General features: G+C 37.9%; 2 protein-coding genes and 1 pseudogene across 7 annotated transcripts in view; 1 reads left to right on the forward strand and 2 right to left on the reverse strand.

Moving 5' to 3' along the window:
• The window catches only part of LOC131794755 (uncharacterized), a 26,850-nt gene extending 7,618 nt beyond the window's left edge, over nucleotides 1–19,232 (forward strand). For 5 of the 6 annotated variants that reach the window (XM_066173079.1, XM_066173081.1, XM_066173083.1 and 2 more), the window contains 13 exons: nucleotides 4,780–4,884; nucleotides 5,498–5,602; nucleotides 6,880–6,937; nucleotides 7,493–7,830; nucleotides 8,022–8,248; nucleotides 11,981–12,321; nucleotides 12,571–12,915; nucleotides 13,622–13,763; nucleotides 15,809–15,908; nucleotides 16,652–16,927; nucleotides 17,136–17,201; nucleotides 17,757–17,963; nucleotides 18,686–19,232. In XM_066173079.1, the coding sequence (XP_066029176.1) occupies nucleotides 4,780–4,884; nucleotides 5,498–5,602; nucleotides 6,880–6,937; nucleotides 7,493–7,830; nucleotides 8,022–8,248; nucleotides 11,981–12,321; nucleotides 12,571–12,915; nucleotides 13,622–13,763; nucleotides 15,809–15,908; nucleotides 16,652–16,927; nucleotides 17,136–17,201; nucleotides 17,757–17,963; nucleotides 18,686–18,936 (2,561 nt within the window). In that variant the 3' untranslated portion in view covers nucleotides 18,937–19,232. The remainder of the gene's footprint in view (nucleotides 1–4,779; nucleotides 4,885–5,497; nucleotides 5,603–6,879; nucleotides 6,938–7,492; nucleotides 7,831–8,021; nucleotides 8,249–11,980; nucleotides 12,322–12,570; nucleotides 12,916–13,621; nucleotides 13,764–15,808; nucleotides 15,909–16,651; nucleotides 16,928–17,135; nucleotides 17,202–17,756; nucleotides 17,964–18,685) is intronic. The other variant, XM_066173080.1, reaches the window with a different exon arrangement.
• On the reverse strand, nucleotides 14,236–15,147 carry LOC136283813 (uncharacterized; annotated as a pseudogene).
• A 133-nt stretch (nucleotides 19,233–19,365) lies between the features above and the next one.
• On the reverse strand, nucleotides 19,366–25,967 carry LOC131771348 (THO complex subunit 1-like). Its single transcript, XM_066173085.1, has 6 exons — nucleotides 25,433–25,967; nucleotides 22,872–23,201; nucleotides 22,498–22,566; nucleotides 21,903–22,175; nucleotides 21,179–21,714; nucleotides 19,366–19,946 (listed from the first exon to the last, which is right to left on the reverse strand). The coding sequence occupies exons 2-5, from the start codon at nucleotides 23,179–23,181 to the stop codon at nucleotides 21,692–21,694; spliced, it is 675 nt and encodes a 224-aa protein (XP_066029182.1). The 5' UTR covers nucleotides 23,182–23,201; nucleotides 25,433–25,967; the 3' UTR covers nucleotides 19,366–19,946; nucleotides 21,179–21,691.
• Between the last annotated feature and the right edge of the window lie 1,003 nt (nucleotides 25,968–26,970).

Genomic DNA, 26,970 nt, shown 5'->3' on the forward strand with positions numbered 1-26,970 from the left:
GCCATATGTTGAAATCCCCCATTTTAACCCTTTAACTCCCATAATTGACCAAGAAAGAATTTCTCCAAGTACAATATCAAAACAATATCAAGCAGACAAGTGATGAGAATAATAAAAATATCAGTTAGGGGATTATAAGATGATCCAATACTAAATCCTCCAAACTAACATCACAAGAGAATAAAGGGGTAAGTTTCTAAAGAAACTTTGGTGCTGCGTCGGTGGGAGAGTATAGCAGGTAATTTAGTGTTAACAACTGGGTTGAAAACGTAAATTAGCCACCGTAAAGGGTAAAAAAGCTGACGTTTCGAGCGTTAGCCCTTCGTCAGAGCGATTAGAGGAATTGTGGGTTGTGTGTGGATTTATATGTAGAAAGTGGAGCTACGCCATTGGTGGGAATATGGTGTCAAGAAAACAGGAATAAATTAGTTGAATGAAAAGCGCTCGTTGATTCCGTGGGGATTAAGGGTGCCGATTTGAAATATAAATTTTTGTTCTAGTGTTTTACGGCTTTCCGAACTGCCTAGATGTAAGGAAAGGCCGCAAACTACCATATGCTGTTTATCATTCTAAAAACGTGAGGTATTTTTGGTTACATCATTTGGTTACGATGAGAGTGAATAATACTTTCCGTTAGATCATAAACTGATTTTGAAGAAAACATTGTCGTGACAGTCCTTGCCAAACTAGTTCTGTTGGTTTTCAAATGTTCCTACGCTTTTTTTTTTCTTGCGCGCTCTCTAATTGACAGGTGTCAGATTGTGACAGATAATTGTAAAAATAATGTTTCAAAGTTTGTTTGGAAGCCTTTTAAATCACCTTTATCGTTACGGAAATGAAAATGTTTCGCTGATGCATCTCTCTTAAATTTGCATCACCTCTATTTTAACTACCATTTACTCACGCAAAATTGTTCAGTTTATGGAAGATCTTGCCGTATTTACGGCCATAAATCATTCGGGTTCTTTCGGAAAGAATTTCGTCAAGTTTAAAACAATAAATATGTTATTTACCGGCTAAGGGTCGGTCCGTATGGTGAAAAACTGTGACCTCGGTCTTGAAAATGGTGCCCTCGGCCTACGGCCTCGGGCAGTATATATGTTATATATAACATATATATATCTTGACAAAATTTCCCTAAATTATGGTGCCGATACGAATCTATCATTCATAATCGCTTATGAAATTCCGAGACTAAACCTCAATGCATTTAACAGAAAATATCCAGGAAGGTTACAGAAACAGACTCTCAAAAACTGCTCTTGATTTCAATAACTGTAAACAACAATTATTTACGCGAACTATGTGCTTACCAGCGCGCTTGTGAGGTCAAATTGCCAGAACACCGTTTAATTGCACGATCACAGCTCGGACGCTTCTTGCAAAATGTGAAGACTACCAATTTTAGAGATTAATTCTTCAGTTTCCAGCATAAGGAAAAAAATATCGTATCGCAAGCATGTTCATCATAACGCCTCGAGATGTTGAGCGAAGAGAAAGTGGCTCCATGTTTTGTGACACAAACCATTTCCTGAAGTTCGAACGAATCGAGTAGAAAGCATGAAAACATAGCGCTGAAAAGTACGATAACCAAACAATTGAATTCACTCATCCCGCTGTAGACACATTTGGGGTCCGTAATTTGATTCTTAAATGTTTGACGGGTTCTCACATGACAATATCGTCAAAATCAAATTACCGCGTTAGACTTAATATAAACATGAACATCGCTTACTCAATCCCATTTTATTTTAATTTTGGGAAAGGCCATTACTTCGTTCTTAGGGTAAAACAACACATCTTCGGCAAAGCGCAAATTTTTCAAATGAATAGAGTAAATCCTGCGATAATTAACTGAAGAGAAAAAAAAATAGAAACTTGCGCTCGCCGTTGGACATCATTTGAAAACTTTCTAAGCAAAACAAAATACGTAAGATAACTTCTTTTCCCATAACACCACGACTGTATAAAACATTCAAACGAAAGGACAAGAAATAACTTGAAGAACACGAACACTATGAAATATTATTCGAGCGATGAACCGGCGTAAGAGTTTTTACGCGATGAATGCCAGAGTCAATAGAGTGGTTTAGCAAGAGGGGGAACGTCATTTCAGAACAGCGCGCGCAGCAAAAATGCCAAGAAAAAAACTGTGTCGAGAACGCCGTCGCGTTGCGTAGAAAAGTGACTTAGCAGTCGTTTCAACGAATCGTCCTTGTTATATTTGTTCTTGAATATCCTAACCTTGGCTCCTTAGGATCATTATCAGCTTTGAATTTTCGGTTTCAAAGACCACTTGAAGGACAAAGAAATTATCCTTTTTGAGATTCACTCTAACAAGCACAAACCCAGGATAAATTGCTACAAGTGAGTTGTTAATATGAATCCACATGGGAAAGTAAACTTGCCCATGTGGGCAGTTAAATTATTCCATTCCAGTTAAGACTCGAGTCTGCAGATTCATCTATCAAATTTGGAAGCCCACTAAATATTTTTTCTTCTATGATTTGTGATTTGTATCGCTGTCATTTCGTTTCGTGCTTCTAGATTTCAGCACTACTCGTTTTTCTTCATAATTTTGTAAAGTATAATTTGGAATTGAAATCGTCGCCGTTTTTTCCCTTGTTTACTGAATATTCTTCTCAATCAAGACAGTGCACCTCTTTTGAGCACCACCTTCTTAGAGTTGCATTGCATTTTGAACGGAGTTATCAGGAGTTATGGCGAAAACGTGTAGAGATAGAGTTGTTTACAATGAGTTCCCGTTTAACTACGAACGAATGAAATGCACTCAAACTAGTCACCAACGAAACGGTTAGACTGAGGAATCAGACTTCGTTCCTGTTTTATTTTGTTTTTGTTTCATTTAATTTTTTTAACGAATAAAGTCGTTCAAGACTGAATCAAATTAATAGATTTAGAAAGCCGTGCCGAAATCAAGTTGATTGTTATTTTCTTTCGTAGATGACTTTCTTGTCTAAGTTTTCACCGGCGCTGATCAGAAACTAAAGACATAAAAAAGCGCAAACCCGAGCTATTCTCAAATTTTTGTTTATCTCTGACTTCAATTCGCAGAACACTTTTTAATTACGGTTGAAACGACAATGAAAACAAATAACACTGAATAATATAGCAGGTAACCTTCGTGTTGTTTCATTTTGATAAACTTCAACATGAAGCAAGTTTAATTTATTGATGAATTAATTCACGATAAAATTAACAGCACCCGTTCTTAGAGTTTTCATACACGATTTAAGAAATGTATCAAAGAAAAGCCCTTACGTTGCTTAAAGCCACGCTCAATCACAAAAGGTAACTGAGCCCTAAAATCTTAGATTGCTTGCTGACGATCGTGTTTCCTTTCGGTAATCCAAAATAAATGTAACGGTAAATTTTCACAAATTCACCGAATAAAACAAAGAAAGGAACTGGTTATCCTGGAAATGAGTTCTGAAATCATTTCAAACAGCATTATCTCGTTTATAAGTGCACAATTAACGCAAATAGGCGTTTTGATCACGACGGGAAAACCAGGGAAATGACATCCTGAACTTGATGGGGAGAACGGCAACGCTAACACCGGAAGTCGAAATAGAGTCGTGTCCAAATTATCGCGCGCTTTCCCGTTCTGAAATGACGTTCCCGTCCTCTTGCTAAACCACTCTAATGTTTAACCGAAATGTGATCAGTTGAATTCAAAACTGAAGCTAGTATCAAACGACGATTGGAAAAAAAAAAGTTTGAATTTTTTTCTGGGTCTTAGCGTAAGAGAAAACCCAGATAGGACACGACTTACCTTCTCTTCTCTCGCGGATCCTTTGCAGTTCGCTTCTCTTTGTTTATGACCTCTTTTAAGTCTGTTTTCAGAAGCGACTTTGTATTTCCTTCTCGCGTTGCTCTTCGCTAGAAACTCGCCTTTTTACTTATGCCTTTATTGTTCTCTTTCGCTTTCCTCTCGCCGTATTCTGCCTATTTTGGCGTTCTTTGTAACTTTCTTGCGCGATTTTCTGGACTCGCTTTACGCCGTTTACTTGTTGCTTTCTTTGGACGCTCTGTCTCTTTATATCCAGCCTATTTTCAATTAAAACCCTCTCTCCACGAACTTGAATTATGACAACTTCCTCCGGTTGACAAAGCTTAAACCGGTATTTTTGTCTTACGAGTTGTTTAGAAATTTCAAAATACTGAGAATTACTGTTCAACTACATCCTGACCAGTTTGATTTCCCGCTCAAAACGCGGGTGGCAAATTTCATCTACTAGCTCACGTGAAGCCCTCGTGCAATGCCTAACCGTGTGCCCGCAGTACGCTACACTGCAGCTCGACGGTCGAGTATGCGCACTTTATCGTCATCTAACCATTTTAAAAAAATTTAAGTATTAATGTTTCGCTTTAAAGATTGTTAACAAAAAGGATTTGTCATTCTCTTCCTGGTCAATCTTTTTCAAAAAAGTTTGTTATGAAACAGTGTAACTGAAAAAGAATCATTAGTCTTTGATATGAATAGAAATAGATTTGATCAATAAAAACTCACAGTGAACAAATACTACAAGATCGATGACCTTTTGCCACCATCTTGAATAAAATTGACTTAGCTTATTGGGTCTTCGCTAAGTGTTAGGAGGCAAAGGTGTAGTCGTTTACATCACTTTGCAGAATTTAACTATATTCTCCTCTGTTAAGAGCGGTTTTCTAGTCCTAAGTCTCCAGTATCTAAACGCCGTCTTGTCTAACTATGTTCACAACCTAACTAACTAAAATAGTGTCTTTTTCAAATAGATATGACACGTACTACGAAAAATACCCTACCAGAGCCTCTTAGAAGAGCAATTCTTGAAGAGTCCTTTGACTCTCTAAGCGATCGTCGGATAGTACACGATCAAGGTAAATAACGCAGATATCTCTCTTTATTAGCTTCCAACACCAGAAGGAGACCGTTAGACCTCTTCCTTGGCTCGACATGAGGAGACCTGTTTTTTTTCTTTGAAATCTCAGTCCTTTGCACCGTTCATTTGTCAAATAAATGCGCCCCCCCCATCTTATTCGTGCGAGCTTTCGCGCCCGACCCACTTTCTTGGTGCCTTGGTCCTCAATATTTTAATAATTCTCTGTTTCCTTGACACACTCCCTCCACCCCCTCTAATGATAAACCAGGATGCAACGAAATCTCGCAATTAATTTTTCTTTAGTTTTGAAATTGCTCGAAGTTTAAGTTTATAGCCTATTATAACATATCGCGGGCTCAAGTCCTACCTAATTCCTCAGGAGCATTTGCTTGACGTTTTGCCACCATCTTGAATAAAATTGACTTAGCTTATTGGGTCTTCGCTAAGTGTTAGGAGGCAAAGGTGTAGTCGTTTACATCACTTTGCAGAATTTAACTATATTCTCCTCTGTTAAGAGCGGTTTTCTAGTCCTAAGTCTCCAGTATCTAAACGCCGTCTTGTCTAACTATGTTCACAACCTAACTAACTAAAATAGTGTCTTTTTCAAATAGATATGACACGTACTACGAAAAATACCCTACCAGAGCCTCTTAGAAGAGCAATTCTTGAAGAGTCCTTTGACTCTCTAAGCGATCGTCGGATAGTCCACGATCAAGGTAAATAACGCAGATATCTCTCTTTATTAGCTTCCAACACCAGAAGGAGACCGTTAGACCTCTTCCTTGGCTCGACATGAGGAGAACTGTTTTTTTTTCTTTGAAATCTCAGTCCTTTGCACCGTTCATTTGTCAAATAAATGCGCACGCACTCTCATTCGTGCAAGCTTTCGCGCCCGACCCACTCTCTTGGTGCCTTGGTCCTCAATATTTTAATAATTCTCTATTTCCTTGACACACTCCCTCCACCCCCTCTAATGATAAACCAGGATGCAACGAAATCTCGCAATTAATTTTTTTTTCAGTTTTGAAATTGCTCGAAGTTTAAGTTTATAGCCTATTATAACATATCGCGGGCTCAAGTCCTATATAATTCCTCAGGAGCCTCTATATTTGCACCATAATATGATTTGAGCAATTTCACTTCGGCTGAAAGCTCCAGTTGAGTTTAGCCGCAAGGTTTCAAACCTTTCAAGATTGTTTTTCCGCTCCATCCCGATTGAGATAGATCTTTTAGAGCCCAAATGAAAAGGAAACCTGCCAAGAAATACTCCTTTACAAAACAATGAGCATTTAGCTCATTGTTTTGGAAAAAGAAAACTAAGCTTTCTGACTTCAAATTAGGGTTTGCAAAGGTTAGCAATCTTATTTACGAATGGCAAATACTTTTTTTTAAATGTTAATATGTCCCAAAAGATTTGTTCAAGAGAAGATTTATCTTAAACTGTTCAATTTTCAGAATTAATTTCCAACACGGAGCTACGCAAGTTTCTGGTCGTAAATTCTAATAAACAGTTTAATTATGGGGAATCTACAACGCACGGCTCGTAAAAGCTAGAAAGTCGTACGTTTTTCGCTTCGTTTTTCTAAAGGAAAATGTTATTTTTAAAAGTTATTTTCTAATGTTGATTTATTATTGAAGAGAAAATATGAATAAATGGCTTCGAAAGACAAATTTCTCATCCAGGAATGATAATTAGGAGCGAAATACCCAACAGCAACACTAAGAGCTCATACGTGACTTCGCTAATTGACCCCCTTAATTTTGCAACATTCGTTGATCACACTAAGAATAGTTCAATATTGGGTGGGGCATGTAAACACAACCTTGGCCCGAGGGGAAGGGAATTTGAACGAGCCAATATTCAAGAGTTCAAATGCCCGAAGGATTGCTCGCGGGGGATGCTGAAGCTTCGAATTGATCAATGTATTAGGTCTGTACACCCAAAATAAAGTTTTGCATTTGCTTAAATAAACTGCGTGTATTTCTTATAAAGTGTTTGCAGAAACTATAAGCATTCCACAGGAAAAGATTAAGAAGAGGATAATTTTTTCGTAAGTTTGATTTTTTCGAAATCATATAACTAGAGATCTATAAACCATCTTATTGTAGCTGTTTTTGATGTTGTATTCGAGGGGAGATTACCTAGTTCCGTAAGTTAGTCATCAGACGAGTCAGTTAATGCTTTTACGAACGTATGGCTTGCTAATCAAGGAGTTTAAGCTCTGACATCAGGTGAAAAAATCAAGGGGTACACGGGAGTTACGATTTTACTGATATGCGTGTAAGCATTACCCTTCACTCGCTTGCATAAGTCACCAATAGAAAGGCGCTACAAAAGGATTTTGGTGTCATTGTTTGCATGAAATAACTTTTCCTTACTTTGGTCATAAATTTATTCCATTTCTTATTCTCAAAGCCATTTGATTAACGTCTATTACCGTCTATGATAAGAAGCAGAGCGGGGTTATCTCAAAATTGACATGGCGTGAGCATGGATTCGCCTTAACGAGTAACTTTCTTTTTGACTTGTCCCCCACGACCTCGGGAACAACTTTCAAGCAGAAAGAGGGAACACCGTAGTTAATGGTCAACATGTTTTCTTATAGAGATTTGGTACCAGAGGAAGGTTTTACGTGGATCCTAAAAGAAACGGGTATTTTAATAAAATTTTTTCCTAAAGCAGTACCAGATCCAAGACTGGTTACTTGTTCGTTGTGGAAGCCTGGGATTATTTCTCTTCTTCTTGAAGACAATGAATCGTTAGTAAGCAATGTAATAGAACTCGACTGTGATGATCCACATGATGTGGTGTTCAGTTCCATTGAAGTAGCCTTAAGCCATAGTGCAATTTGTCTGAGAGGTTACGAGCTTGTTTTGAAGGAAATGGCCGATCCCAAAGGACTGCGCTGGAAGGATCTACGCACCTCAGAGGTGCAACCATCAGGTTTGTAACTAACACAAGGCAATATTTGTTTTATTTTCTGTGGCTCATGAATTTTTAGTTTTAGAGTAACTCGCATAGTTTACACTGAAAACAAAGGAATGCACAATATTCACTCATCTGAACCAAACTGAGGTAGCAGGCCTATTTAATTTCTTGTACATAGATAATGTATTTTTCTTGAAATTTTTCAGATCTACAAGGTGAATGTTCAGACTGGCAAATTAAATTGCCCTTTGTTAAGGCTAAAATAACCAGTTTTTCCCGGTATGCCGTTGTTTGTCGTCTGAAGAACTACAAACTTCGAAAAGAGGATTCAGGGGAACGTCCACAAGTAACAATCAGCATACCAGATTTCCCGGGTTTTTGTTTGTCAAGTCCCAGGACCTCGTTTCCTGCAAGTATGGACCTCATCATTAAGGTAAAAGCAATTCATACAACTGAAACACTCTCTTCTTGACATCTTTCCTGTATTAAAATTTTGTTGTTTGTGCTTTTACACGTTAATCTATACACTTTTAAAGTTTAAAAACTTCATTTCATGTTAATCATCTTGACGTGATTATGACTCTGGCCGCTGCTAGCATAATAGATAAAGAAATGCTTACTACTCGTCAAAAGGGAAGGTAAATGATTAAAAGAATTTTAAAAAATACAAAAGGAATAAATAAAATAAATATCTTGATTAATCATCCAAATGTGTTTTAAATAAGTCTGAATAATTTTCCTTAAATTTCACTATAAAGAAGAAAAAACGTCTCGGAAACATGACTCCGAAAAAGCTAAATGTAAAAGTGAAAGGGGAAAATGGCCGGTTGAAACGACGAGGCAAGATTTTTTAACCAACAATGTTTGTTTTTTAATCTTTGTTACAAAGGAAACATGCAGGATATAGCTTTTAAGCTTTAAAAAGCTGTAATTGTTAGCGTTATGTTCGATCAGTCGAATGTAAGAAGATCCGGCAGTAATGTTGAAACAGGTAGTAACGGTAGTAAGAGGTCCTACAGGTGGCAGTAGACCGCCTGTAATTGGCTTTTATTGAAACCCCCGCAGTAGCAATCACTATGGGGACAAGAATAATGATACTTAAGGCTCCCTGCAAGGGTACCCTCGCAGTGTGTATTTGCTTATTTCTCTCCCCCCCCCACCCAAAAAAAAAAAGGTGTAAAATCTTAATTAGATGAGCTGTGCATCTTGGAATCATCTTGAACTTACATCTCTTCAGACAAAAGAATCCTGAAAGTAGATCAATTATTTCGTCTGCTTTTTCAGTCATTATTCAGGTGTAACTTGACATGATGAAATGACAGACCAGCTAATTTACAGGTCTTCCAAATAAATTAGAATTAAGTTAAAAAAAAAATAATATGACAGATGAATAAAAATTTTAACATTTTAAAAAGGTTTGAGTCAGGACAATAAAATGCAATCTATAGCAATTCCACTTTATGCAAAGAGGTAAAAACGATAGTCATATATACTAAAATGTTAGGCAAAAGGCCCAAAAACTCAATGTTCTTTATACTGTCTTTGAAGGTCTTAGTAGTTCTAACAGTTCTATGTGACTCTAGTGGAAGATTCCACAGCTATGGCGCTCGGTAACGCCACGATTTCATACCGTAGGTTGTGGTGTTGACCTTAGGCAGTTTTTCGAATGTCGGTTCCCTCAGATCGTATTTAGTGTTTCTAAAATCAAGTAAGTTTTTTGTGCTTTTAGGAGTATGATCATAACTAACAGCTCTAAAAACCATACAAACAATTTCTGCGAGTCTTAGATTATTCAATGACACTAAGCCTATCTTATTGAGTAGTTCCTGGTAGTGCGTTTGTTTTTCATTAAAAAAAATCGCAGTGCACGTTCGTTTACTTTTTTTTTCCAGTTTTGCTCTAGCACTTTTACTGCAGAAGCGCCAGATTCCAAAGCAATAGTTGAAATTGGGAAGGATGGATGCAAAATAGATGTTCTTTCTTGTTTCAAAATGGAGCATCTTTTTCATACGCTTGAGCACAACAATTTGCTCAGAGACTTCGCTGCAAACCTTGCCTACATGCTTTTCAAATTTAGTTTGTCGTCTATCGTTACTCCAGGCATCTCAAAATCTTCGGTTATGGGGATTTCTGTGTTTTCACAATGAAACTGAGGCGTAATTTACGCCTTTCCCATGCCGATTTCTTGGTACTATGCTGGGCTTCTTCTCTTACCATTTTCCTCGAGCCATATGTCTAGACGAGCGGGGTCATTGTTGATGGTTTCTTCAATTTTCGCGGACGCTTTGTCGGCATATATTATCCGGGTGTTGTCTGCATAGGCAGACAAACTGCTGTGTTTGATGACATGGACGAGATCGTTCATGAAAATACATATTATTATTATTATTATTATTATTATTATTAAAGTTCAGGTCTTACGGCGCTGACGATAACAACTCCGAGCTCATCAAGGGTTAACTCACAAATTGAAGTCAACGAGCTAGATTAAGAGATCAGTTCTCAAACTGGAAAGGAATTTCATTACGATCTCCACAAGGAAGCATCCTGGGTCCTTTGATATACAACATATTCATGAACGATCTCGATATTACATCTTTTTTTTTGGGGGGGGGAGAGAAGTAAACAAATACATATTATTATTATTATTATTATTATTATTATTTTATATTATTATATTATTATTAAGCGAGGGTATACAGTCCCAAGAGGCGTGTTCTTTGTTAGCCCTTATTTCTGGTATCAGTGATAGTGAGATAGGAGAACTAGTAGCTAGAGAACTCGACTACCAACCTCTTGCTTTAGCAAGCGCAGCCACCTATGTGAAGCAACTCCGACAGAGCAAACGTTCCTCAGAGTTTGGATGGAATGACTTTCTGAAGAAAGTAGAGAAAGGGCAGCGTGATGCGACAGAGACTCTACTTACAGAGACCAACCCATGTTACAAGAAATCGATGACAACAGCAACAATACTGGCCATTAAAGAAGTGATGCAATCAGACAGAATCATAGATCATGCATTAAGTTTTCTCTGCCTCCTTTCGTCACAGCCCTTAAATGCGGATATCGTGGTGAATTATATCGTAAGCGTCGATGAAGGAATAAAAGATGAAGAGATGATAATTATGAAACTCCAAAGATGTTCGCTAATTTTAACACATGAAGATGGGTTTGGTTTCCACATACGGGTACATCAGCTTGTGCGCGATGTCTCAAAGTCTTTGATTAAGGGCTATCCGGAAAGCCGTCACATTAAAACTTTGAAAAGCGCTGTTGCGGCGTTTAACCAGTTTATAGATGACAACCTACCGAAGGAAGCGTCAGATTGCAAAGCCACGCCCTTGCCCTACATTTGAAAAATTTCATTCTTAGTTTTGAAAACGTACTTTCAAAAGTTGCTCTTCATCAAATTATTCAACCTAAAATGGAAAAACTCGGCGAGATATGTGAGAACCATTGTCATTTTCAGGCCGCAAAGAAATTCTATGAATTTTCATTGCAATATTTCCTCCAAACGTTTGGACCTAGGCACACCATTGTTGCAACTAGTTACAATAACTTGGGTCTGGTGCACAACAAACTGAGCGACTTTGAGAAGGCCAAGGAGTGTCACCAACTTGCTCTGAGTATTAAACAGAAAAAGCTAGGACCTGAGAATGTAGACGTGGCAACTAGTTACAATAATTTGGGTTCTGTTCACGAACAACTGGGCGATTTTGAGAAGGCCAAGGAGTATCACCAACTTGCTCTGAGTATTACACAAAAAAAGCTAGGACCTGAGAATGTAGTCGTGGCAATTAGTTACAATAACTTGGGTTCTGTTCACGAACGACTGGGCGACTTTGAGAAGGCCAAGGAATATAACCCAAGTTATATAACCCTTGATGAGCTCGGAGTTGTTATCGTCAGCGCCGTAAGACCTGAACTTTTCCACCATTTAGTCATTTGGCAGAGTGTCAAACGCCTTTGGTAGGTCCATCGATATAAGGCCGATAGTATTGTGATTCTCTAACTCTTATTTCCACTGCTCCGTGTAGTTGACGAGGGCGGTGTCAGATCCAGGGGATTTCCGATATGAGATATTGCAATAGTTCAACTATTTGATTTTTCCGTAATATACTACTTTTTGAGATTTGTGTATTGAATCTATTTTGATTTCTCGTAGGTGCAAGGGCTTTCAAGTGATGGTTTCGAAGGAAAGAGGGTTCTTGTTGGTCCTGTCGTTCACATTGCTTTCACACCGAAAGTTGAGTCAAGGGATCCTTTGCAAGTTAGTTTGACCTGTCCCATCTTAATAAGTGTACCCATCGACTCGCAAGAACACCAGATTAAGTTATCGGAAATGTCATCAAGGCACGTGAGAGTGTTTTTCCGTGGCGGTATAGACACGTCACGGAAATGGGTCGATTGGACAAAGAGGTTGAAAGTGCCACCAAAACTGGAAGAAGGGACTGTGACATTCGAGGTCGATGGGGCTGATAAATTTCAAATCAATCGCTTTTTGGAGTAAGTTTGCAATCTTGTTTTTTTTCCTTCATATATGAGTTATCTGCGAACTGAGAACTACATATATTGCAGGAGTATCAAAAAATGAAATGAAAATACGTTGCAATGGCATGCACATGCATTTTTCTAACTTGCAACTTTTTCATATTCAGATACACAAAAAATTGAGTCAGCTACCTCCATATCATCTCCTAAGTTTTCAAAATGTCTTCTAGTATCAAATTCCTCGTGCCTTTATATTATTGCTAGATGCGGTGTGATGCTTAATTCCTCTACAAAACATCTGAAACCTGAAGAGCTTTTTATCGTGGATTCTTCCTGTCCGCAACATGTAGGATTTTTCGCTTTCTGGTGTCCTGAGAATGAAAAGGAACCAAGACAAGATCCAAAGCGAGGATTACTGACTCTTCACTGTTTTCCACTCCACATGAAAACCGAGTTGAAAAAAGAGATATCTTCAGAGCATGGTGTTCTCCTCTATGGCGAAGCCAAGTCAGCAAGACAACTCGCCAGAGGGGACCAGGCACTCTTTTCTCTGTCAAATGGACTCACTCCAGTTGATGAAGGAATTGATATAAATTACACCCCCGTTGTGTAAGTCTCAGAAAGAGATCAATTTTTGAATTTAAATGCTTTTTGATCACTGATCCAACTTCGATTCAGATCACATTGAGAATGTGTTGATTATTACCACTGAATTCACAGTGGAATGCTTTTCTGAAGAATTATTAATTTTTTTTCCAAGGGCCTGTTTACATGGAGGTGGGGAACCCCAGGTAGGTGGGGTAACCCGCCTAGCCGTGGTCGAAAAATAAAACGCGTTTACATGCAATCATACAACCCCGGGGTGCTGGGGTGAGGTTTCTTGAGGCTGTTGTTGCGCTTGCAATTAAGGAGTTTGAGCAGAGGCGTCCCAAACTCACATCTCGAAAAACACGAAAGATTAATTCTCGGACACTTCTGTATTTTTTCATGAAAGCGTCATGCGTTGTGTTACGCGGTGTTTGGTTTCGCAAGGAACCGTTGAATTAATACGCTATACGGGATAGTTTGGGAAACCAAATATGGTCGATTTAAAACGCTAAATATTCCGTTTCAGCGTAAAGCATTATGGTCTACATTTGCTAACTATAAAGAAAATATTCGCATCTTCTTTGGCTTCTAATTGAAAACGTCTTCATCGAGAAACCTCTGCAGTTCGTCAAAAAATGGTGTCGCATGCCTTCTTGAATATGTAACATTATTAGTGCCATTTGAAAAATATGTGTCGTAAGTTCAATAGTGCTCTTTTCTCTCACAGGTTTACAGGAGACTTCGATTTTAAATCTTGTTTTTCGGTTCGTTTCGATGCACCGACTATAGAATTATTCAAAAACAAAAAAGACAAGGAAGGACGAGAGAGACTTTGCTCTTTGCAGCTTCATCCAGTGGAGCCGTTTAAGGTATGACAAGGACCTTACGGAAGAACAAATGATTTCTGGGACAAGATGCTATGCCCATTATCACACCGATACCCTTAATTAAACAGTATCTTTCTTTTCAGTTACATATATTTTTCATAATTTCTTCTCTCCATCTAAAGTCGAAAATGCTTCGCGGCATTGCTTCTTTTCTAAGTGATTTGGTAAGAGAAATCTTGAGAGCACCATGAGTAGTTTTGAACGTTTTGTAGATCCTAGCGGCTTTCGACCCAAAGCAATGGGGGAATAATAATTAGAAGGATTTTCACAATATGTCAAGAAAGAAAGTGAAAGAGAAATCGAATACAGCACCTTGGACACTGAAACACAAGAAATGAAAAACTTAAAAAGAGCTTTAAGGGTTCTTACGAATGTTTTCGACGATGGCCATGCGAGAAAAGTACTATCCTATAAAATGGTAATTAAGTTTTATCAACTGAGTTACATACATACATACATACATACATAACTTTATTTGATAACGCAGGTTAAAATTTGCGCAACTTTACAGCTGATGTGGACCTGCCTAAACTAATTAGTCTATAATTATATAAAATACAGATATGATAAAATTTATAAGTTGAATAAATCAAGTAAACCATAAAGTTTTAGTAATAGTGAAAATTTGGTTTCATGTTTTGTATAACATTACCTCCCTTTTCAAAATTAATATTCATAACAGTTTGCTTGGATTGTTTTAAGTTATATTTAAAAATAGATAAATTTGGAGAATCTTTAACATTATCGGGAAGTGCATTCCATGCTACTGCAGATCTATGAGCAAAGGACCTACGACCCAATTCGGTTTTGGGCCTATTAAGTACAACATTCAGGGATTTCCTTAGGTTATAACTGTTAGAGTTCTTGGTCACCAAACAATTAATTTCCCGCAACCCTAAATTATAATAAGCATTATATGTAATAGTTAAGATACGTAGCTTATAAAAATACTCTAAAGGCATCCAGCCAACCTTAGAAAGTACATCATTATCCCCAAACTATTTGGTATCTTATGAATTAGCCTGGCAGCCCTGATGTGAATCATTTCTAGATCTTTAAGCTTGGATCCAGACCCCCAAATTGCAATTCCATATAGAACACTTGGTATAACTATCCTATAGTAAAAAGTCTCCAAGATAGATGTACATAGGAAATTTATACGTCTCAACATTTTAACTTTGGCATTAAATGCAGATCTAGCCAATGCAACATGCTGAGACCAAGAGAGTTTATCATCAATTGTAACCCCAAGGCAATTGGTGGAGGACACATACCGAATGGTGTCCATACCCCACTTCAGCTGTTTCAAAGGACCTATGAAGGGGGTAGTACTTAAGACCATTGCCTCGGATTTACCGATACAGTTGATAACGTAAATTGGCCACCCTGAAGAGTTTAAAAGCTAACGTTTCGAGCGTTAGCCCCTCGTTAATCGCTGTGACGAATGGTTAATGCTCGAAACGTCTGCTTTGAAACTCTTTACGGTGGCCAATTTACGTTATTAACTCAGTTGATAATACTTAATTACCCTGTTATACTCTCCCACCGACGCATCACCACAGTTTCTTTAGAAACTTGCCCCCTTCGTCCTAAAAAAGTAGAGCACCTTTTATCAGTAAGGCATATTTTCTATCAAATGAAAATTTTCACTAAATGGGCAAACAAAATTCGCCCGGAGGTCAAGAAAGATTTTTAAGCTCAGATATTAGAATCTTGGAGATGACAAATGTAACCCTCATAAAGGCGTTGGATGGGCGCTTCGTTTGATCCCAAATTGTTGACGTATCCATGCAAATTTACCTAAGGAAATGTCGGCCACATCTTTTACAGTCAGTTTTCCGTGTAAAGGGGTCATTTACCACGATGAAAGTGCTCTTGTAGCTTTAACATTATCTGCTATTTTCAGGACTTTTTTTCGAACTGTTGATAGAGTTTTGCAATAAGTCAACCATGTTGCCTTATTTTTATACATTAATTTCTACAATACTATGCTTTTATGATGTATGGATTTCTTTTCCTCGTAACAGGACCACACTCCAGTAATTTCCAGGGAGATGCCTCAGTTAGAGGATAAACCTCTGCTTGGTGAAGCTTCAACTTCTGTGGAGTCGCCTGCGGATGACTCGGGTGAGAGCTGTATGAATGTTAATATAGTAGTAAGGAACGTGAAAGGAAGAATGTTAGAAGAAAGCTTGTGATACCTTTATAGAATTTTCATGTGGTAAATCTGGGTAGACTTTTTCGGATAACATGACACTTGACAAGGTAAGGTGGCTGTGTTGGCTGCTCCTTCTCTTTATTCTTTGACAACTTGGCGAGAGTAAGTACTATTGTTTGGTTTAAAATGCCCGTTAGAAATCTCGTTTTCCTCATGTATGATTAAGAGTAAGAGAAAGCCCTCATCGCCAAGAGACCTTTAAATAACGAGCGACTTCATCCGGTGCAGTCTGGCTATCTATGCCCCTATTTTTAATTTAATTTTTATTTCTCATTAAATTTTCCTTTTTTTCCAGCCCACACCTCAAAAGGATTCTAATTAGTTTAAATCATCGCAGTAGTCTGTCAACTACTGAATAAGTTTATTCATTATCATCCTGCTTATGAGATTCCCAAGATAGTTTGATTGCTCACTTTGCATTCTGCATTGCAAAGTTCTCGAGCAAACGAGGCACGGTTGTTGCAGGGTATAAGACATTAATTTACTTTAAAATAGCAAACCATTGCTCTTCTCTCTGAAGTCCTGATGTCAAAGTTGATTATAATTGTACTTGAATCTTTCCCCGGTATTTGTTAAAAATGTTTTTCCTTTTGTAGTTATAACCTGGTTCTGTTTTCTTTATTATTATTATTATTATTATTATTATTATCAGCCCAAATCGGAGAGTTGAGAAAGTCAGTTGTTACTCAAAGGTTAGCAACCCTTTTTAAAGAAGACATAGGAAACTGCTGGTCAGACCTTGGACCATTTCTGGAAGTTCCTGAGAGCGAAATTCGCAACATAGGCAATGATTACCATAAAGCTCGCGATAAGGGATTTGCTCTTCTCCAGTCATGGAGGGATAAGGAAGGGCACAAGGCAACTGTGGGACGTCTTGAGTCTGTCCTTACTGCGAGAGGCATGAAAAGGATCGCAGAAAAATTGCTAGGTACTTAAATCTGTACTTTTTATAGAAATCGTTCATTTCGCTTGAAGTCCACAGAATTCTCCCAATGAGTTCTTGAAATTTTCTGTGGTACAGTTAAACGTGGTCTCAGTGTTTTTAGTTGCTTTTACAACCTGAAATCTGCATTTGTATTATTCATTCATACGATCTAAATTTTTCTGATCATTGAATTTCCTCTTTTCTGGAATAGAAATTGTACGAGAAGAAAAACGAGGAGAAAGCAAACATCATGAAACGTATAGAAGTACGGAGGAAGGTACGATCAATATTTACACAGATTCTCCTTAAAAACTTAGTGGTCTGTGAAGAATTAGCGAGTGTATAAATAATGATGTATGCACTATCTTATGTATCTCGCGCTTTTTATATCATATTGGCTGAGCTCATCGAAAGTTTCCAGTTGTAAGGCATCCCCAAACAGCCAATTTTCAAATCCTCTTGTAGTTTTCTAGAACACAGGGAAGTATTGGGATGACCTTTTCTGATTTGTTTGAGATACACTTCATCTCATGTTCAGCACAATGTCTTTGGTGACCATCCTTTCAGAGGCTCAGTATCAGGCTCGTGGAGGTTTTTGTTGTGATCGTTTTAAATCCTGAAATCCTATTGCAGTTTTTCTTTTTGGGATTTACAAACCGGATCAGGCATGTGTCTATGCCAGTTTGTAATAATACTGAAATATGTTGATTTTCAAGCGCACAGCTTTTTTGCTAACGATTGGTGATCTTGCTTGGTGATGCATTATTTTTACTATAAAGTGGTAATTACTAGCGTTATATTTGGCTTTTTTTCTGGGTATTATGCGACAAAGAGGGTGAGACCGCGCAAAGCAAAGCCAGCGAGAGAGGAGGTTCCCCTGAGACGATACCCAGTGCTGCATCGAGAACACGAGACATAAAACAAAATGGAAGTGGAGATGAAACAGGAAGTCAACAAAAGCAATTGGATGAGTTAAGTGAAATTGTCAGAAAAGTTAGAGAGATGAATCAAGTCGTGACGAGACTCAAATCTAGAGTAGGTGAGTTTCAGCTCTGAGTGTCCTCAACCCTTTAACCCTGAGAGTGACCAGCGTCCAATTTCTCCTTACAATATCACCCCTGAATTACACATTAAGGTCATGAGAATAAAGGAAATGATCACCAACCAAAGAAGCTCCTGATTGTTAAACAACTTCTCCTTGTTAGCACCTAAGGAAATATATAGAGAACAGTACAGAGAAAATGCATAATGATGATAGAGTATAAAGGGTTAAAACCATGCAGTCATTACGAGTCTTCCATAGACTATTGACATGCTGATTCTTCATAGGGTTAGGGTTAGGCTGTACTGAAAATCGCCGATTGATGTTCTGTGATATTCGAGCTTTTGCCCGACGTATCATCTACCTGATCTGCCTAGTTTTTTTTTCAGTTAAAATCTCGGCATATGGATCGTATATGGTCAATTTAAAGAGTTGCAATTTTTGATATCATTTGATGGTCGAAACCGCTCGTAGATTGGGTTTAAGAGTATACTGTGCTGATTAACTCACATTAGAGTATGTCAGAGACAAAATAAGGATTCTGTTGAGTTAAGGGTTTTCAAGCCTATTGTATCTTTCTCTGTTTTTGATCACTCTAGGGACGTTTTTTGTTAAATCGTGTTAAAACGCTTAATCTAATCTAGGTTTATCAGTAAGTTTAAATCGAGTAAGGAAAGTTTACTTGTATTTCTTATACATTACTTTTATAAATAATGTAGATGAACTTCCCAGGAGGCAGCAGAACACGAATAGGAACGAGCCAACTGAGAACACGAAAAGGGACGTGCCAATTGAGAACACGAAGAGGGACGAGCCACTTGAAATGATGAAAAGCCTGTTGCAGGAGGTAGCTGCAATAAAAGGGGTCATTGAACAAAAGATTTTAGAGCGCATGGCGGGGAATGGAAACGTAGAGGAGCTGAGAGAAATAACTGAAAAAGTCAGAAAGGTTAGGCAAGATTTCTCATAAACGTCGGTTGTCAATAGCAAAAAAAAAAGGAGCCGAAAGCTCGGTTGGAAAGGACGTGGTATATGAGATAGGGTTTGAAATTGCCACAAGCTGTTCGCCGAGGCGATTGAGAATTTTGAACTTTTTGTGACAAGAATTTCGCCAGTAGGCGACTACTTTGTGGTCTTTTCGATGGTTTTCGTTTCAATCAGCACGTTATCAAACAAAATGTCCCTAACATTCTAATTATACTCTTTTAAACTCAGTTGGACATAATTTAGAAGTAGGAATATCTTGCAGGCAAAGAAACGTCTTAAAAACTGTGCCTTTTTAAGTAGCCATGGCACTCGCGATTTTGAACCTTGTTTTACAGTATTGGAACACAGCGTACAAGGCAAACTGAAACGTCTTCTATGACAAATGATATATATGTAGACACCTGTAGTGACGTAGGTTTGTCCAAAGTTTGATGGCTTTGATCTTTTCTTGACTGCGTAACCTTTCGATGTAGCCTAATAATAACTAACAGTGGTCGAACATTCTGGTCTCGAACATTCAGATTTACAATAAATCCGCCTTTGAAAAGTTGTTCGTTTGTCGTTTTTTTTTTTGACTGTGTTTTATTAAAATTACATTGCAGATAAGACTGAATTGCGTAACTTCACATTAATTAATTGTACAAACTGTTTCTGCAACACATATTTATGAAACTTGTTGCCGCTCTGTCGGTCTTACAACGATTAAGATTGAAATTCCTCTGTTTCCTAAAATTGTAATTAGCCTGATAACTTTTTGGGATTAAAGAATGAATTTTGTTGTTTTTGTTTTCTAAAACTGATTGGAAAAGTGTCGATGTCAACTATTCTTGGTGGGTTCTCAAGCTTGGGATGTTTGCTTGATCGAGGGCTTCTTTGTATGATGCTCCAGGGAAGATGCATGCGAGGGCTCTTTTCTGCACTCTCTCCAGGTCGACTTGTAGATATTTCGGAAGTGCATGGTGGAACACTGGGCAGGCGTAGTCTAGGCAGGACCTGATGGTTGCGCAATAGATTGCTATAAGATCGATTGTAGGTACTTTAGCCCGCTTAAGTTGAATAAAAAAATAGTGTTTTGAGTTGGATTTCCTTATTATTTCTGTAATATGGTTGTTCCAAGTTAGAGTTGAATTAATATTGAGTCCAAGAAGTTTAACACACTGCACAGATTCAATTAGTTCCCCGTCCACGTTGGTTTTTGGAAATTGGGGGTATTGAGGGCTAAAGCTGATCAACAGTTCTTTGGTTTTTGCGCAATTCAATTGAAATAGATTTTCCTCAGACCAGGACTGTACTTGGTCAACTGCACTTTGCGCGTGACTAATCTTTCCTTTCGGGACGGTTTCTGATACCGTCGTATCGTCAACGTATTTCCACAGATTAAAAATGTCGAGCGAAACTGACAAATCGTTTATCATTAAAAGGAAAAGCCAGGGGCCCAGTTTGGTTCCCTGTGGTACTCCGGCAGGCACTTTGCTCCACTCAGAGAAACAGTCATTGCCAAGTTTAACTCTCTGAGACCTATTTGAAAGGAAGTCAACTATCCAGTTAATAACGCTCTCCGGAATGTCCAGTTGATTCAGTTTTGATATTAGGATGGACTGATCTATTAGGTCAAAGGCCTTTCGGTAATCAAAAAGAAGGACCCAAACTGACGCTCCGTGTCCGTCTGTTGCTTCAAGCCAATTGTGTATCATGCTTATGAGTGCCAGTACAGTGGATGATCCAGATACCGTTCCGAACTGATTTGGGTCCGCTACTTTTTCCACGGCCGGTTTGATGAAGTCAGAAACTATAAAATCCTCAGCAAGTTTTGATAACGCAGGTGTAAGTGAAATTGGCCTTAGCTCCTTCTTGGGATCAGTCACTTGTTTTACCTTTGGGAGGGGTGTTATATTCGCCAATTTCCAAACTGACGGCAATTTTTGTTCTTTGTAGGAAGTGTTCAAAATGTCCGTTATGGGTAATCTAATAATCGTAATCTCTCCAAGCGAAATTGAATGGAAACTCTCAAGATTCAAAAGTTCCAGAGTCGATGACGTTCGTTTACTTAGCCAGAGACATTCAGATCTACTATAATTATAACTGATATTATAATATATCTTATACTGCATGTTCCCAGCGTTACTCTTGCGTCAAACTTTTTTCCGTATTCAGTGGCACTATTAAGAAGCTTAGAAATCCAATAGGCAGTTTTGACAAAAAATGTTGTCATTTTAGGTACTCACAGCTTCGAATGGGAACTGTCCAAACTTCAGTCACTTTAACCGTTAACAGACCTTTTCAGGACTACCCTCGGCCGGAAGATCACATTACGGCCTGAGGAAAGAGTTTGAAAATAAAAGCGTATGTCGGCGTAAAGTTTTAGATTCAGTTCACTAAAAAACGTATAAGCATGTCTGTACATCATAATAGAGAAATTTGTTAGTTGTCTAACTTATCGATATTTAGTAAAGAAAGCTGATATTTTTTCCCTCCAACTTGTCTATATCACATTAAAGCAGAATTATTTGGTTGACATATTTAAAATGCTCCCTGCCTCTCAAGCTAGTGGAAGCCTATGCAAATGTTTTCAAGCCCATTAAATCTAGGGTATTGTCAATTCATTCAACTAACTATAATTATATCCATCATATGACTTTGCCTTCCCGCAGTTTTTTTTTAATTGAAGTAGCATTGCTTTCCTCAAATTCTTTGAGTAATTCACTCGGTTGTTTACTTTCTCACGGCCAGGGACTGTCCTACAGTTCGGCTCGCCATAACTCTGAGAAGGAAAAAAATCAAATAAACTTTTGCATCACTATTACACTACAACCGAACCTCGGTGACATACTAGCTATGCCAGCAACAGGTAATTTCCGCACCGAAATGAAGGGTATTGTTTACATATTGTATTTACTAGGTCTATCATAACATGCCGCTTTCTAGGAGGATAAAAATAGATTTTCATACCTAACAAATTATCTGCAATCCTTTTTTGGCCACTTCTTTCAAAGGCGTCCAAAAGGCATCCTACAGTCGCGTCACGCCCTTTGATATCCCTCCATTTTTCAAGTACGGCAGATGCTTTATCTCTAGCGCGTTGATGATCTGTTTCTATATTGCGAAGTTTGCTTTCTGATATTTGAAGTTCTGCTCCAAGTTCCTTCCAACAGTTTCCCGCTTCTTCCAGTATTGATAAGCATCGTTGAAAAGTAACGACTTCCTTTCTAAGTTCGTTTTCAACTGCGAATTATAAAGACAAAGCTTATTACATAAGCGATCTGCAATGTCTGTTACTCGTCAGTTCATGTAAACGCCGAAGAATAAAGGTTCAAATACTTTTATGAAGTTTCATTCCATGGTGCCGCCAGCAAGCTCCTGCACTATCTTTTGAACAGACAACAGAATCTTTAAGCAGTTGCCATCCCTTTACCACGATATCACCTATCAACCTTGTTAAGAACAGCATCGTTTGTAGGAATTGTTCGATCCAGCAAAGTTGGCTCGCTAAGAAAGTCAGCCCCCTCCTCTTTAGATAAATAATAAAGTAACTCTAAGAACTTACTTGAGTCAGTTTCCTGTCTTGCCCTGTCAGATTGCCCTGAGTTTTCATTACTTCTCAGTTCCGTGTTTTCTGAGATGAAAGAAAGGAACGCATTGAAGTTCAAACCTTACAAAAGTTAAAAGTTTACAAAAAACGGTTCGCGTAATAAATTTATGATCACACTGAGTTCACTGCAATATGAAGCAATCGCAGGGTAAATTCCTTACATTAAAAAATAATTAAGACTTTACAGGTGTAGGGCCCTCGCTTTTAGAAACCGGTTTGACATCTCCATCTCGGTGAATTGTGCGGCATCGTTCCAAAATTACAATGACATGTAATGATGCAGCTTTCTTTTAATACCAATTGATTTTCGTGATCGTCATAACACTTACCACGTTCCAAAATTATGTTTGCAAGGTGCTGATGAACTTCCTGGAGTACTTTCTTGAAGATTTCATAGGCTTTTGTACCCTTTGTTGGTAAAATTTCTAGCAATTGCCCATTTTTTTCCGATCGTGTTGGCTTCGCTTTTATTTTGTCTTCTTCAGTCGTGGTAAAGACGTTCTCAGCTGCCATTTTTAGTAAAACTTCTTCTGCATCCATATCTTTTACAAGGCAATATTTTACTCTGTTCAGAATCTTTCTACACTCGTCGCTCAGTGGTTTGTCATGAGTTGTATCACTTGCCCTACCAGTTGGCATGGTTCTCGTTTCCTTTTCAACTAGACAATTGAATGAGAAATAATCATGAAATGTGTCATTAGAAATGTACGATAAACAGTAGTTTGTATCTTTATAGAATTTGGTTCTCATTATGATTAAACAACTGTTTGAAACGAAGGATAATCACATTAAAACAAGTAACATTTGTGTTAGACTGGACGGTAGTCATTGTCTATGAAATAAGGAAGGTTGTCATGCATTATTTATTTAACAGATCACCAGAAAATACCTTCACATTACGTTTTTTCAATTCGTTGATTCATCGGGGAAAGTGAAAGAACGGAAAGGGAAAGGACAGCCAAGAAAACAAAAATATGCAATTGCAAAGGAACAATAAAGAGCTTAGGGCTGCCGTGAAATACATGCTTTTCAACTTTTACCATTAATAGACAGCCTTTTGCAAATAAACACATGAAAAGCGGCAAACAAAACGAATTATGGCCAAACTTCTTGCAGAAGGCGATACTCTTACCTATTGAGAAATCATTTGATCAAAGAGGGATTTGAAGGATATTTTGGAAAAGACTTTCGATGAGGGTCTCAACTGTTCATTAGGATGAAGAGAAAATAACCTACTGCTAGATTTTATTTTACCATACCCCTTGAAGCTCGGTTAAAAATCAAAAGCCTTCATAAATTCAAGAAAAGAAACTTACCTTTGTTTGGGTTGATTAGCTAAGGCTTTATATGAATTTAATTTACCCTTCTAGACTTTTCCACGCACTATTTATACCCCAGCCAGTTGTGACGGAAATATCTCTCTGCCCGGAGGAAACTGCACAATAGATGTAGGTCACCGAAGCCAATATATTTTTTAAGCTATACAAATCAATTACCTGCATGCAAAACGGGACCGTTTACATAATAATTGTTGTTTTTAATTTCAGAAAATACCTTTATTCTAAATTTGATTATAGCAGAAGCTGAAAATTTTTCATTAAGAAGAGACTTGAGTCTCTTAGCGTCACGGCCTGTTCACCAATGCTGAAATCAATTCACAGTTTTATTGACAGAAACGAACAAACTAACAAACAAACCCTGTGCAGCAATTTTAAAACTTTTAAAAGATAAGATGCTCAAAGAATGTATAGAAATATACATGACCCAGACTCGACCAGGTTCAACTGTGCAAGGGTTTTCACTGATATATCATTGCCAAATTATCCGAGCAGTAGTATAAACAATGCTTAATTCATGAGGTTGATTTTCAATAATTGAAGGATCCGAGACGCTAACATGCCCCATATAGATCAGAAAAGACACTACGCCTTCATCACTTACAAAGCAAGACCAAGTTTGTTCAAGATTTTTCTTATTCTTTTTTCTAGAGGAAAGTTTCTAAACGACAACTTCCACTAAAAATATAAATAGTAACGTGCAATACGAGCTAGCGATAACTGCGCAACGAATTATATCTCGCTTCATGCTTTCATGAATACCCTTCGGTGCTTTTAACGTCAAACCCTGTCTCAATTCTGCATAATTAGTTTTTCAGTGAGAATGATTTCAAACAAGTTATCCCCACAAAACCAAATTAAAAGTACTAATAACGTGGCAGAATCAGTTGGAATCCAAGCTAAATCTACTGTAAACAATACCAAATCTAAGCTGCCATTCGCAACGAATACAATTTTCAAATCGGTCTGACAAATGCCACACCATGAAAAACCCAAGGAGATTGATTGTTGGTTGACGAAGAGTGAATTATTTACAAAATAAACACTAGTCCATAAGGAGCGATCGTTCGTTCTCTATCATGTAAAAGCTGTATTTGTTTATGTCTCTTAATTTGGAGCCATTGGGAATGCGGAACCGAAGGCTCCTTGTAAGTCTCGTCACTCTGTCATATGTGCGAATAAAGACTAGTTCTGCCATCGCTGAGCACTAGAAGCGATAGATTGGTTAAAACGCGACTAAAGAATAAAACTAAAAGATTAAAACCGACATAAGAGTACAAAGAAGCTAAAGGTATTACTTGACTAGGTCGACGGTACATGTAAAACGTAAAGGTCCGTGGGTTGATATTGCAGCAGTAAGTAACTGACCACTCTGTCACAACTACTAGCACTCGACGGTGTTCATCTTTCAACAAAACACATTTTCGAAAGACAGCTCATCCCAAGTAAGGGCAACGTAGCTGATTTCTTTGCAAACACCAGAACAAAACCGGCACTATGATGACAAGCGTACCGCTCTGAATGTCCGAGTTACAATATATTAAGATACCTACATTTGAAGCTGATCCGTGATAAACAAGTGAGCTGGTCTGAATCGTAGGTTTCAGTTGATTCTTCTTTAAGGTAGATATTCTTTGCCTTCCTTATTCTCCCAACTTTCCTATAAAACGTTCTTTCAAACAGAGAAACGAACTGATCTCACCAACGTGAACTATCCGTCTGATATGTATTACGACAACACATTCCGCAGTTTCCACGAGACCGCGTGAATAACCTTTAATCAGCAACGCAGCCAATGAAGATGATAGCAAATCAAATAGCGGATCAAATATCAGATCAGTGCACGAAAAAAACTTCTTGTTACGTCACTTGGAATACTCCCCTCAATCATTCCTATATGTCACACATTCCTTGAGCTGTTCTTGAGGAAAACAATAAAGTACGAGGCGATCTCATGTAATTGTCCATGAAATTATAGATTCTATATTTTTAAAGCCCGCACTAAAAAACAGTTGAATTTACATTGATGATTGAAACACTGTGTTCCGTAAATTGATGGATGGTTCTGGAATTGCTTGTGGGGTTTGCCATGCACTGATGAAGAACTTTAAATAGTGACTTCATAAAAATCGCGGAGTCTAATCTTTAAAGGACGCTGATGGGAATGTTGATGGGAAGGGGGGGTTTGGTACGACTATGGGTCAGGACTTATACATATATAGGAAACCAATTCTTTAGAAATTTATGTTAATAACATGCCATCCAACATATTTTCAACACTTTGTTAACCCTTTAATTGCCAAGATCTCATCAGCAATTCTCCTTACTGTCTGCTACACAGTTCTTGTTATGTTAGTTTAGAGAATTTGATATTGGATCAACTTATAATCCCCCAATTTATATTTTTCTTTATTCTCATCACTTTTCTGCTTGATATTGTACTGATATTGTAAGGAGAAATTCTGTTGTGGTCACTCATGGGAGTTAAAGGGTTAAGTTTAAATTATCGGTAGTAACTCTACCTGGTTAAACCCTACACGAAAATGAGGGTGATCATCGTCGCTATGAACACCACAAAGGAGGACATAGCATCGGCATGCATTGCAGGCCAAGTCGAACCATTTTATAAACGCGTCTTTCAGGTGACTTTTCAAATTCTAGCACATTAAGGAGAGATTTCTTCGACACAATAGCGATCTTTGAGGGACATTGTCCGCTTTTTTCTGATTTAGGCATTACATTAATACATTTTATTGATTCGAATCAGTTAAGTTTGAACACAAACTACTTAAGCGGTATTGAAAATTAAGTCTGAAAAAAATATTATGGTTTATAAGAGAGTTGAACCCATGACCTATGAGATATTTTTTCAAGCTTTTTTTTTTTCACTCCTAAGATCTGATTGTTAATTCTCCCCGGTAGCTGCTTTTACATTTCCTTGTAATTTAGTTACATGAATTTGGTGTTAGATCAGGAAAAACAACTTTTACCTGACATGTCTGGGTATTCTTATTACCTTTTTGATTGATGGCTTATGGATGTTAAAAGGGAGAAGTTACATGTGAATCACTTCTGGGCGTTAAGCAGTGTT

This window comes from Pocillopora verrucosa, chromosome 10 (genome assembly GCF_036669915.1).
Source record: "Pocillopora verrucosa isolate sample1 chromosome 10, ASM3666991v2, whole genome shotgun sequence".
NCBI classification, from domain to species: domain Eukaryota; kingdom Metazoa; phylum Cnidaria; class Anthozoa; order Scleractinia; family Pocilloporidae; genus Pocillopora; species Pocillopora verrucosa.